Here is a 12,322-nt window from a genome sequence, read left to right as displayed (position 1 = left end):
AGAATTTAAACTTTGTTACAAGCTTTTTTTATGTGAAATCGTGGACGGCTCTGAAAAGAGCCTTTGGGAAAAAAGGTTTTAGCTGCACACACCGGTATTCAGATTCACTTGCCCTTGGCCTTGTGGTGGCTCTCGGTCTTCTTGGGCAGCAGCACGGCCTGGATGTTGGGCAGGACGCCGCCCTGCGCGATGGTCACGCGGCCCAGCAGCTTGTTGAGCTCCTCGTCGTTGCGGATGGCCAGCTGCAGGTGGCGCGGGATGATGCGCGTCTTCTTGTTGTCGCGGGCCGCGTTGCCCGCCAGCTCCAGGATCTCGGCCGTCAGGTACTCCAGCACGGCCGCCAGGTACACGGGCGCGCCGGCCCCGACCCGCTCGGCGTAGTTGCCCTTGCGGAGCAGGCGGTGTACACGGCCCACCGGGAACTGGAGACCCGCCCGCGAGGAGCGCGTCTTGGCCTTGGCGCGAGCCTTGCCGCCCTGTTTCCCGCGTCCAGACATAGTTAGCGTACTAACACCGCGCTAAAAACAGAAAAGAATCGGGCCCTCTACCAGGCCAGAAGCTTAACAATTATACTCTGCGGTGGTCTGGTAAAGCAGCCTATGCTGTTGGACGAACACGAATTCCAGCCAATCAAGAGGCATATGCAAAACAACAACGCCCCTAATTTACATAGGGCGTTTACAGTTGCAAGGTCAAATTATGTAAGGGGTTGAAATAAGGGGACAAGCCAATGAGAGTTTAGCATAAACAAGGAGCCTATCAGAGGTTAGGACACTGAAGAGACCAATCAGAAATCGTAATTCTGCAATACCTAATTTGCATACTCATCAAATAAATAGGACCGCGCTTGGTCGTGGGCGTATATCTTTCGTTTTCTTTTGGGTGTGTTATCTCATTGCAATGCCTGAACCGGCGAAGTCCGCTCCGGCCCCGAAGAAGGGCTCCAAGAAGGCGGTGACCAAGGCGCAGAAGAAGGACGGCAAGAAGCGCAAGCGCAGCCGCAAGGAGAGCTACTCGGTGTACGTGTACAAGGTGCTGAAGCAGGTGCACCCCGACACCGGCATCTCGTCCAAGGCCATGGGCATCATGAACTCGTTCGTCAACGACATCTTCGAGCGCATCGCGGGCGAGGCGTCGCGCCTGGCGCATTACAACAAGCGCTCGACCATCACGTCCAGGGAGATCCAGACGGCCGTGCGCCTGCTGCTGCCCGGGGAGCTGGCCAAGCACGCCGTGTCCGAGGGCACCAAGGCCGTCACCAAATACACCAGTTCCAAGTAAATTTGTCCCTTCGAACAGCACCAACGACTTCAGGCTCTTTTAAGAGCCACCCACATTGTCACTTAAAGAGCTGAAACTTTACAAGCTTGGTGAAAATAGTAGAACCATTGTAATATTTAATTTGTTGAGTATAATAATCTGGGGACACAAATTGCTTCCGGCATGATCCAGTCACCAAAGAGTAAATCTGTAAGCAATTGGACTGTAGCGCATTCTGCTTATCTGCTCCGGTAGCTAGCTACTGAGAGTAATATACTTAAGGTGCTCCCACCTCAATGGACTATTCATTTTGTCCTCTACCACTACTTCTGAATCGGGAGTAATTAGGAGAAAACAGTCTAGGTTTTGAGTAGCCCTAAATCAAAGCAAGTAAGAGGAGTAGGAGTAAGCATTCTTGATAAAATGAAACTACCTTTTTTTTTTTTTAACTTGCTTTGAGCTAACTAGTGACAACAGCGGCATCTAATGGAGTCATGTACCCTTTACAACTTGGGTGTCTAAATGACAGCGGGTCTCTGCCAGTCTCAAACCCACGTCCTCCCAATTCCATGAAGTTCTTCACTGCAAGTTTTAACGTAGCTAAATATTGCTCTTGGCACGGTCAAGAACTGATCCACTGGTTTTCTACCCCGTTTAATACACATGGGGTTTAAAAGACACTGTCTGCAACTGGGTAGCATGAGGGGTAAGGAAGCAAGTGAAAGTCTCCATCTTTAATTCGGGGTGGGGGCTGATGAAGAGATAGCGATCTGCCTCAATCTGTCAGCCTCTTAACTCTTCAGCCCCAAGGAGTCCCAGAGTTCTCCCTAAACCTCTCCGTGTCCTGAATGATCTTGTCCTCAGTCACGTCTTCATTCCCTGGGATTTTATTTTAAGTGAGAGGAGTTAAAAGGAATTAACGTTCGTGTGCTTGTCCTTCGCATGATTTCAGCCTACAATCACAGTCATACAAAATGGAATCTCCCATTTTACAAGTGAACGACCTGAGGAATTAAGGTTAAGTAGCTCCTTACATAAATAAATAAAAGTGGGATCTGAATCCCTATCTAAGGACTATTTCCACACTATTAGATTTTTCTCAAGCTATAGAGGCCAGTTGCAATCATAAGAATGGGGTAACAGGCTCAGAGAGAAAATTGAGCATTAGAATAAAACAAAAGCAAAACTGACCAGGTGATAACGCTTGTCCTTTGATGCACAGCAATTCCTAAACCAGCCAAAGTACACAGCGACATATGGAAGCTAAGGATCAGCCGGCGGCGAATTCAACCTTTCTAAGCGATGTGCTGTAGATGGGAAACCATGTGCATTGGCAATGTATAACTGAGCTCGGAAATCTGTTTCTGCTTACTGGCCACATGTCTTTATCTGCAAATACCTACATAGTAGATTTCTGTGAGCATTAATATAAGTGATGTGGGAAGCAAAGAAAAAATTAAATTTCCTTACTTCCTACAGCTCATTAACAAATCCTTGAAAGGGCTTCCTCTGGGAGCTCAGCTGCCCAGTTGTTAAGACTTTGCTAAGGGCAAAAGGCGATCTTAAGCTTGACATTATTCCAACCCCCCCAGGATCCTGTGAGTCTACTTCAACATACAAAACTTCCCTTGGAAACTTCCTTTAACTCTACCCCCACCGAGTTATCTGTTAGCAATCATCCTCCAAGCATATGATCCACTGTTATACATCTAAAGAGTCTCATGACTGAGTTTTTATTAAGTAGTAATAAAAGAGCTTTTCCTAACAATACCTAGCTCCCTCAAGGTCCTAAAAACCTTGTTTATAAAATACCTTGGAGGCTTGTGCTATCCCTAACTCCCTCCCAACTTGAAAGCATGTAATGGGCCACTTTTCATGGCCCCAGTGCAGCTCTTTCTGCCCACAGGTCCTGTCCCCGTGCTTTAATAAAACCACCTCTTTGCACCAAAGACGTCTCAAGAATTCTTTCTGGGCCATTGGCTCTAAACCCCAACCATTTCCTATATAAGTGACTCAATTTTGTAATGGGGCTTGTGAAGAAGATTCTCTAAGCCCCACATGTAATGAAGGCATTCACTTCTTGCTCCCCAAAGCTAATTTTAAGTACATTTGAAAATAGTACATGAAAAGAGATATACAAGTGTGGCTTAAGGAGGAATCCCTTAGGACACAATACAGTCCTGGCAACCTATTTCAATGCTAAATTTGGGCCAATTTCTTAAACCTTCTGTTAGCATTTCTTTACCTCTCAAATGGGAATAATAATTAGTAACTGCCACGTGGCATTGCTGCATGATCAGTAAAAGAATACAGTAAAGCATTGAGGACAGTACCTACACGGAGGAAAGTCTTCCAAAATATTAGCTGTCCCTTAAAACCTCTGGTTGAAGTGTTAGGGAAGGTGCCCTTGGTCCTGCCCATATTAGAATCTGAGTCTTGAGGCTTTGAACAAGGCAGTAGGCCACAAAGCCTACCAGCAAGTGACACTAGTTAGGGTTGGTCTGGCAGTGTGAACAACATAACTCCCTTCTAACAGTCTATAACCCCTCCTTTGAACATTTCTTTACCCTGAACTCTTTGGAGAACAACTTGGGGCCTATGGCTGTGGGACTTCCCTATCACTGCCTGCCAACTCAAGCAACATGTGACTCATTTTTCAGGGACTTCCCCATGTCTCACTAGTACTAAGGGTACCTCATTTAACAGTAAGTTGGGCTATATGGAAGGGACCCTGGAAATTCACACAAGAGTTGCTCAGGAACTTTTTATTCCTGTTTTGTTCCCATGCCTCCAGTTCTCTTTGCCGAACCTCGCTGTAGTGTCTAGCCAGAATGAGGAATCATCTTCAGGAAAACAGCTGCACTTTTAAAGCTAGAATAGATCACGAAATTGCCATCCACAATCATTCCCAGACTAGGGAAAGCTAGGGTCACCCTAAAGATTGCTGTGGTGTTGCCAACAACTTAGAAGACGGCTATCAATCCCACTTTGTAAAAGAACTATCCTTTTATACACTCAAAGGAAATTCAAATAACCTCAAAATAAGAAATTTATACCAAATAAATGACCCACAGTCAATAAACATTATGTGCAAAACATAAACCTTTATCATAGTAAATCACTGGGATTTGGGGATTGTTTATCACAGCATAATTAGCCTAAATGGATCAACATAGTATTATATTGCATCTAGTTCCTGGGAATTGCTTTATTCAGGGAACAATGAGTTGCCATGTTATCACATGTGGCTAAAGTTCATGTTTTCAGAGCCAGGTTGGATTGGAAGGTTGTGCCTGATCATGTCACAATTCATCTATCTATTGGTTGACATTTGCTTTGTTGGTTGCCTTAAAAAAATTTCTAGGATGCTTTGCTGAAATATAAAATATTAAGTAGAAATTTTGTCGTGTGGATTACTTCATAATATTGTATTAATAACATACGTGTGGATTACTTATAATGACAAAATAAAAGGCTTAATACAGGAAATGAATAGTAGATATATTTATAGGGCAAATAGGAAATCTGCTTTAACCCTGCCCCCTTCTCTGATTAGCTGAGCTGATTCAGACACTTTTTTCAATGTTGAAATGAGGGACTTGAACAAATCAGTGGTTTCCAAATGCTCGTCTGATTACTATTAGTCCGGTGCCAGTTTTCTCTATTCTCTATTTTCCCTACTCTTTGTAAAAGTGAGAAAAATAAGGTCAGTGCAGTAAATTTTCCTTAATATTAAAAGTTATATTAAAGGATAATTTTCATGTTTTTAATCCTGTCAATTCCTCACAAATGTATTGTGTTCTGTCTAAAAGGCATAAAAACTGCCCGCCTCGGTCATTTATGTCTGTCTCATTATGGGGCCTCTACACGCAGGTAATAAAACTTTGTATTTTTTTTTCTCCTGTTCATGTCTCATGTAAATTTTAGTCTAGCTGGAAGACCTTGAAGGAAGAGGACTTCTTCCCCCCCTACACTCAGTAATTTGGGGTGAAATATCCTGATCCCTATGTGTACAGGTTCCTAAAATGCTACTCATCAGGTAACATCGACCTTAACTACTTCAGATTTTCAAACTGTCAGAGAATTTCGGGGCCGTGCTTAAACACCTGCCAGGTCTCCCCGCGAGTGCATTTCCCCCAGCGCCTTCCGGACCACGGAGCGGCGGGAAGAGCGCGCCCCAGCCGGGGGCGGGGCGGCCCCTCGGCGGGAACCCGTCTTTGTTCCCCGCCGCCGCCGCCCCCGCCGGCAGGCTCTTTGTCCCTTGCCCGCCCCGCCATCTTGGGAACAGGAGCCGGGCGGGGAAGGCTCACCCGCTACCTGCCGGCCGGGGACCCCCGCTTTCTAGTGGTCAGGAAGCAAGCGAGCACGATTTCTAACTCGGAAGTGCTCGAGAACAGAGGAGGCTCCTTGGGAAAGCAGACAACGCCACGTGAGCGGCTCTGCGGACATAAAGCGCTCAGGCGGCGAAAATCTAAACAGATCCGGCTGCCGCAAAGCAACAACCACACGGCCGAAGAATGCGATTAACTCCCGGGGTTCCAAAGCGGCCAGATTAAAAAAATGACTCGCGCCAGGCGATAACTGCAACCATAATTAACCCATTTGGAACCTCAACGCTCAAACGCGATTCAAAGACTATTAAGTGACGAGTGATGCAGCTCTTTCATGACATGTGGGCGGCCCTGAAAAGGGCCTTTGTGTTTGGAAATACGGTGGGTCGTGGGTGCTCAGCCCCCGAAGCCGTAGAGAGTGCGGCCCTGGCGCTTGAGCGCGTAGACCACGTCCATGGCCGTGACCGTCTTGCGCTTGGCGTGCTCCGTGTAGGTGACGGCGTCCCGGATCACGTTCTCCAGGAACACCTTGAGCACCCCGCGGGTCTCCTCGTAGATGAGGCCGGAGATGCGCTTGACGCCGCCGCGCCGGGCCAGCCGCCGGATGGCGGGCTTGGTGATGCCCTGGATGTTGTCGCGCAGCACCTTGCGATGGCGCTTGGCGCCCCCCTTGCCCAGGCCCTTCCCGCCCTTGCCACGACCAGACATAGCTGCAAGACCAAAAGGATTTTCCAAAAAAGCAAGGAAGCCGTTAAGACAACCTCCTTATATGTGCGGATTGCGGACCTAATTGAAGACTGGAAGAGCGCACGCGGGAATGGCCGTTGGCGGCCCCGCCCCTAGCAGCGGGCTCTGTGACGTCACGGACCGCTGGGCCCCGCCGTCGCTCTCCCCCACCCTCTCCGCTACCGTGCCCTCTGCGGCGCGGCTAGAGCGTCCTGGGTCCCCACCTGGGAATTTCGAACCTTTTTAACTGCGTCAGACTAAAGAAAGGACCGTTTTGCCATGTCTATTGCTGCGGGGCGTGGCTTGTCCGGTCACGCAGATGTCTGCGTTGGCCTGCGGCGCCCGCGGTGTTCCTGCGCCCGCGGACCGGCCCTTCCCGCCGCAAGCCGCGGCCTGGCTCACGTGGCCAGACGGCACTTCCATCACCAAGCCCGGGAGGGTGTTCTTCCCAAAGGCGAATGCGTGCCTGGTTAGTGTCTCCGAGGCGCAATGCTCGCCCGCGATCCTTACCCGGCCTTCCTCTTCCTTCCCTGTTGATTAGAGCTTGTCACTCTCTTTTATATATCCAGCCACCTCTCACTTCGGCGTCCGAAATCTCAACAGGGTGTTAATCTTTCCTTCTCTGCGCCTACTTTGTTTTCTCTTTGATTCTGGTAGCGGTATTATTCCGAAGAGAGCTGGCAGCTTGTGGTAGCCAAGGGGTTGAAGGAAATAGACGACCTCGCGTGGGTTCTTCCAGTAAGAGGAATCCTCCGGGAAGAGTTAAGAGTATTATTAGGAAAAGCCCTTCGAAGAGGAGCAGAGTGGCGCAGCGGAAGCGTGCTGGGCCCATAACCCAGAGGTCGATGGATCGAAACCATCCTCTGCTAGGGTTCTTTTTTGATACACCTTTTAAATTAAAATTCTGTAGCTTAGTTTCATAACACGGAGAGAAAATAGAGCTAGATTTGTTTTGTGTTGTCTAATTCTGGAGTTTAAATTATTTCCTGAAAATAAACGTGAAACCGTTTACATTCTCTAGAGATAAATAGAACGTCGGTAAAGGACACTCAATTATCATTAACTAATATGTCTCCCCACAATAAACTTTATTTCTAGTGGTTGCCAAAGTGATAGTGCTATTGTTGCCAGCAGTTATCACGACAGTCTCATCGCCCTGGGAAGCTGGGAAAACGCTAAAAAAGTTGAGTGTGGCGGTGAGGGCAGGGCTGGAAGTCCAGATAAGGGGTTTAATTTCCTTCTATACATAATTCAGAAAGACTACTTGTTAGGTAGTTGTGGCCATGGGGCTAAAGCGATAGACAAGAAATCTCCTGGCCATCCCAGCGCCAAACCTTTGCAACTACTTAAGTCTTAATCTTCGGAGTAAATAAGTAACAGTTGGAGCCAGAGCACAAAGTCTTGGTGGCCACTTACGTGGTCGCTGCTGGTAAAGGTGTCTCCACCGCCTACCTTCCTTTACATTCTCTAACAGGACTGTTCTCTATGCTCATTTTTTAAAGTGTATGTTTTACATATCTTTCAGAAAAGCTCCCTATTCAGATATTTATGTGTCAGATACTGTGCTAAACAGTAAGAAAAGTATTTAAGTAGTCTACAGTCTAGACATGCTTGCAAACAAGTATGTATAGTAGAATAAGGGATTTCTTTTAAAAGATTATACACCAAGTGCAGTGGGAATAAGGAAGAATGACTGTTCCTGGTACCCCCTGATCACCCAGTAATTGGACGAATTGCTAGAAGGACTCCATGACTGAACATGTACTCAAAGTTAAGATTTATTACAGCAAAGGGAAAAGTGCAGACACAGCAGGAAAAGATACACAAGCAAACACAAGAGAAGTCTTTCTGGTGCTCCATCTTCAGAGATGATCCACATTCTTTCTCTCCAGTTGTGAACTTGCAGGGACCAGTGGGAGCTGTGGTTCCCAAGCAAAGTCCACTTGAGTATGGGAGCCCACGTTCTGAAAGGGAGCTCATCACATGCCTACCACATGATTGGCCATCCGGACACCAGATACACATCATGAATTTCCGAGTTTCCTTGAAATATGCTGACAACCTGATTCATCGTGACCCACTGCTTCAGGCACACAGGATAACATCATGACCCAGTAATTAAGTGAACACGCCAGTATTTTAGTTCACCGGGTGTGACCAAGGGTCATCACCATGGCTACAGACATCTGTGAAAACTTGAGTAAAATAGATTTGTTGAGTTACCTTTGCCCTGGCAATGGCCCAATTTGGGAAAGGTGGCAGATTTGGAGTCCAAACTAGAATGAGTAAGAGGTTGGCAGGTAGCCAAGAAGAGGCTTCTCGGTAGAAAAAACAAAGCAAGCAAATACAAGGAGGCATAACAGTTAAGGGTTTCTAGAAAACTACAAAACATTCAGTGTGATCCAGCATGGAGGTGAGGGCGACTGGAGGAGGAGGATTTGGGGAGAAAAGTAAAGTGGCTGTATTCTGATCACCTCCCGTTCACCCTATAGGTGAAGGAGGGATCCTCTGCCTAATACCAAATGGCCACACACCCCATGCTCAACACGGGGCAGATGAGTTTGGTAGCTGTTTACCGTCACATACACTCACAGCCTGGAGGAGGAGGGCACCGCCTGCCACTCCACTGCATCGGGTCGCACTTCCGAGTAGAGTGACCAGCAAGGCCTGTGGGAGGTAAGCTTTGTAGCAGACAGAGAAAAGGGTGACCCCTCGTTTCCTCCAAAAGATGGAATTGGCTTATTTTAATAGTTTCCAAGGCTGACAGGAAGGTGAAACCCATTAGGTTGAGGGGCTGGGATATACCTGGTCTGGTCGATAGGGGAATTAGCCAGGTAGAGGGCATATCCTGTGAGAACAGGTGGATTCACAGAACCGTTTGGGTGGGGCCCTGTGAGGCTCACAGACGTCAAAGGAGCCCTTGAAATTTTAGGTCTTACAATATAATCCTGAGTTGTGGCAGAAGAGATAGGGAAAGGGACAGCCATAAGAAGTGAGTCTGCAGTGCAAACAGGTTTCGATTTTTTCTATGGGCAGTAAGAAACCATCACCAAGTTTGATCAAAGGAGTAATACAATCAAATTTTCTAGCTAGAGAAAAAACCGCTGGAGTTTTCAAGTTTGTGGTCTGGTCTTTCTTTTTCTTTCTCATTTGTTTTTATCATAAACTATACAAGAATGTCTTTATAATGTATAGGGTTTTTAAAAATTATTTCTTCAACCTCTCTATATACACTCACAAGTAAGTGTACTGTCTAACATATTGGAAGTTGCAAACTTGATCATTGCCAAGAGAAGAGAAAATTACCCCTACAGCATGCTAAACCAGGATGCCAGATGTACTGTATGGTGACTAACATAATATAATAAAGAAATATTATTTTAAAAATAAAAAATAAAAACACAAATAAAAAGATACATGCAAAAAAATAATAATAATAAAAATAAAAATAAACCAGGAGGCCAATTCATCTGCCTACCTTCAAAAACATGCAGATGAACATGACAGACAGATTGACCCCCCTCCCAAATTTCATTCGCCACCATTTCATAACCAGGCCCGTATCAGCAGCACATTTCTTGTCAACAATCATTAGCTGTCCAAGGCATTCATCATGATCTTCTGCTACAGATATCTGGGATATCCGTTTGTTAGGTATCACCAGAAAACATGTTGATGCTTGAAGGGAAATGTCATGGACACCAAGACACCAGTCATCCTCAAAAATTCTTTTGGCTGGGTCTCCTTGCCACGGATCTTCCTGAAGATCGTGTCTCCCTCCACCAGTTGGGGTGACTAAGTCTTGGGGGTCTCCTCTTACCATGTAACCCAACACAACCCCTGATGGTTTAGCCACCATCTTCCTGCTTCCAGGGAGAGAGGAAGAGAACAAGCCCATATGCAGATTCTTGCAGGATAAAAGGGTCTTTCAGTTAAATAATGCCCACATTAAAAATGATTGTAAAATTCAAAAATATACGTGAGAAATTCAGCACATTTTTATTGAGCTCCTACTATTTGCCAGATGTAATTCTGTGGACGGGGCGGGGAAAAGACTATGTAAAGACCCCATTTCTGCGCTCCAGAAGCTGCTAACTTCACCCATCACAAATGAGCCAAGAGGGCCAAAGATCCCAAGGTGTGGGATTTAAGAAAATTAAGGTAATGCCATACGTGCAGATTGTAGACAGTATCCTCAAACAAGGTGCGTGAGGTCACACCGGTTCACTGAAGATCTCGAAAGAAGTCATCCAAAATATAAGTTGAAATCTCTATCACTTTATTGGGCCAAGCACTCTACAGAACATTATAAACTCTATAAATATCTTGCCCATAGAATTATTTATTGCACCGCATTTTTGTGTTGAATCATCTATTAAATGTAAGAATTGTTAACAGCCAATTTTTTTGTAATCCTACTATAGTGTTTATTTCTTAATATATAGACGTTGCAGATAACGTTAATGACCCTGGACCACTCTACAGCCCTCCCGAATCGCCAACCAAAGATTGTTCTTCTTCTCCAAACAGAGCCACACGGCGGCGAAAAGTGCTCTGATGTCACATTACAACAAACAGAGAAAGTCCCAGAGGAGAATGAGAAGGGGACCCTACAGGTATCCACGCAGGACAGCGAGGAAGGCAATCGTGCATATGCTAAGACTGCCTTCTGGGTGCTGTTTGCAGGGTAACTGTCCAGGAGGACCTTCCAAGTACCCGGAGTTTCCGAATAGTGAATGCAGACAATATGCGGCATTTTGGCATCTTTCGGGGGCCATAAACAGACTTCCGCTCAGGAGTGGTCATGTCGATGACTTTTCTCACTGTGCAGTACCCAAGACCGAAATTATTTGTCAGTTCCGACCCTTCATGAGTCCCGACTCCGTGGCCCCAAATAACCCTGGTTATCTCATTTCCATTTTTTCAATGACAAAAAGCACGGGCGGCCGGGGCGCTATTTGACAGCTCAGGACCGGCCAGAAAGCTCATTATACTTTCTAAGTGCTGCGGCAGAAAGCTGCACCTGGAGACCACGTGGCCTAACGGATAAGGCGTCTGACTTCGGATCAGAAGATTGAGGGTTCGAATCCCTTCGTGGTTAGTTCCAGCTTTTACGTGCTCCCCAAAATTGCCGTGTTTCATGTAGTGGGAGAAATCATCTCTTTTCCAAACCCATTTCTTTATTTCTCCTCTTTTTTTTATTTAAATTCAATTAGCCAACTTAGAGTACACCAGCAGTTCCAGATGTAGTGTTGGATAATGTACCACTCACGTGTAACACCCAGTGCTCATCACATCACGTGCCCTCCTTAATGTCCATCACCCAGTTACCCCATCCCCCACCCACCTCCCCATCTGCAACCCTCAGTTTGCTTCCCAGAGTTAAGATTCTGTCATGGATTTTTTCCCTGTCTGATGCCTTCCCACCTGTTTTCCCTCCCTTCCCCTGCGGTCCTCTGCACTATTTCTTATATTCCACATATGAGTGAAACCATATGATAATTGTCTTTCTCTGATTGACTTATTTCATTCAGCATAATACCCTCCAGTTTCAGCTCTAAAGAGGTCCATCTCAAAGGCCTGGGGAGAACCAGTGTCAGGACCCAAGAGAGGCTAGGAGTCAAAACTAGAACAAGGCCGTCCAATAATCTGGGGGGTCTCAAGCTCTCCTCAAATTTGGATTTTGAGCGCCTGAGTTTCACTTTCACAGTTTCAAGGGAACTCAAATCTATAAACCCACTCTTCTCTAAGACTTGCTGATTCTCAGACCAACGTTAGGCCCCAGAGGCCAGCACAATGGAAGCCTGTTGCTTCTCCTTCCCCCCTCTTTTCTTCATGTTTCTCTTCTAGGCTGAGTCTGCATGTCCTTGGAAGATCTGGCCGCTGAAGTCTGTGTTTCTGGTTTTCACTCTTACCCTCCGTTTCCCTCTTAACTTCCCTTTTTCTTTTGCTTTTGTTGTCATCAAAAGGATGAGAACAGCCCAGATTCAAACCTAAATTACAGA

At 46.2% G+C, this 12,322-nt stretch overlaps 3 protein-coding genes and 2 non-coding genes across 5 annotated transcripts; 3 read left to right on the top strand and 2 right to left on the bottom strand.

The window, feature by feature from the left end:
- Positions 1-49: 49 nt before the first annotated feature.
- On the bottom strand, positions 50-542 carry LOC100464863 (histone H2A type 1-E). The gene has a single exon (XM_034660125.1). The coding sequence runs from the start codon at positions 495-497 to the stop codon at positions 105-107; it is 393 nt and encodes a 130-aa protein (XP_034516016.1). The 5' UTR covers positions 498-542; the 3' UTR covers positions 50-104.
- A 336-nt stretch (positions 543-878) lies between these two features.
- On the top strand, positions 879-1,327 carry LOC100468878 (histone H2B type 1-C/E/F/G/I). Its single transcript, XM_002928555.4, has one exon. The coding sequence runs from the start codon at positions 901-903 to the stop codon at positions 1,279-1,281; it is 381 nt and encodes a 126-aa protein (XP_002928601.2). The 5' UTR covers positions 879-900; the 3' UTR covers positions 1,282-1,327.
- A 4,613-nt stretch (positions 1,328-5,940) lies between these two features.
- On the bottom strand, positions 5,941-6,336 carry LOC100465110 (histone H4). The gene has a single exon (XM_002928543.4). It carries the CDS (start codon positions 6,297-6,299, stop codon positions 5,988-5,990), a length of 312 nt encoding a protein of 103 aa, XP_002928589.1. The 5' UTR covers positions 6,300-6,336; the 3' UTR covers positions 5,941-5,987.
- Positions 6,337-7,114: 778 nt separating this feature from the next.
- TRNAM-CAU lies at positions 7,115-7,186 on the top strand. The gene has a single exon. It is a non-coding gene; the product is annotated as a tRNA-Met (tRNA).
- A 4,159-nt stretch (positions 7,187-11,345) lies between these two features.
- Positions 11,346-11,418, top strand: TRNAR-UCG. Its single transcript has one exon. It is a non-coding gene; the product is annotated as a tRNA-Arg (tRNA).
- The last annotated feature ends 904 nt before the right edge of the window (positions 11,419-12,322 follow it).

The sequence above is a fragment of the Ailuropoda melanoleuca genome, chromosome 5 (genome assembly GCF_002007445.2).
Source record: "Ailuropoda melanoleuca isolate Jingjing chromosome 5, ASM200744v2, whole genome shotgun sequence".
NCBI lineage: Eukaryota > Metazoa > Chordata > Mammalia > Carnivora > Ursidae > Ailuropoda > Ailuropoda melanoleuca.
The sequence above is the reverse complement of the archived record's forward strand: the minus strand, read 5'-3'. Positions and strand labels throughout refer to the sequence as shown.

What these genes read in the sequence shown, in the direction of transcription:
- LOC100465110 (XM_002928543.4), bottom strand. Translation starts at nt 6,299, where the DNA reads ATGTCTGGTCGTGGCAAGGGCGGGAAGGGCCTGGGCAAGGGGGGCGCC.
- LOC100464863 (XM_034660125.1), bottom strand. Translation starts at nt 497, where the DNA reads ATGTCTGGACGCGGGAAACAGGGCGGCAAGGCTCGCGCCAAGGCCAAG.
- LOC100468878 (XM_002928555.4), top strand. Translation starts at nt 901, where the DNA reads ATGCCTGAACCGGCGAAGTCCGCTCCGGCCCCGAAGAAGGGCTCCAAG.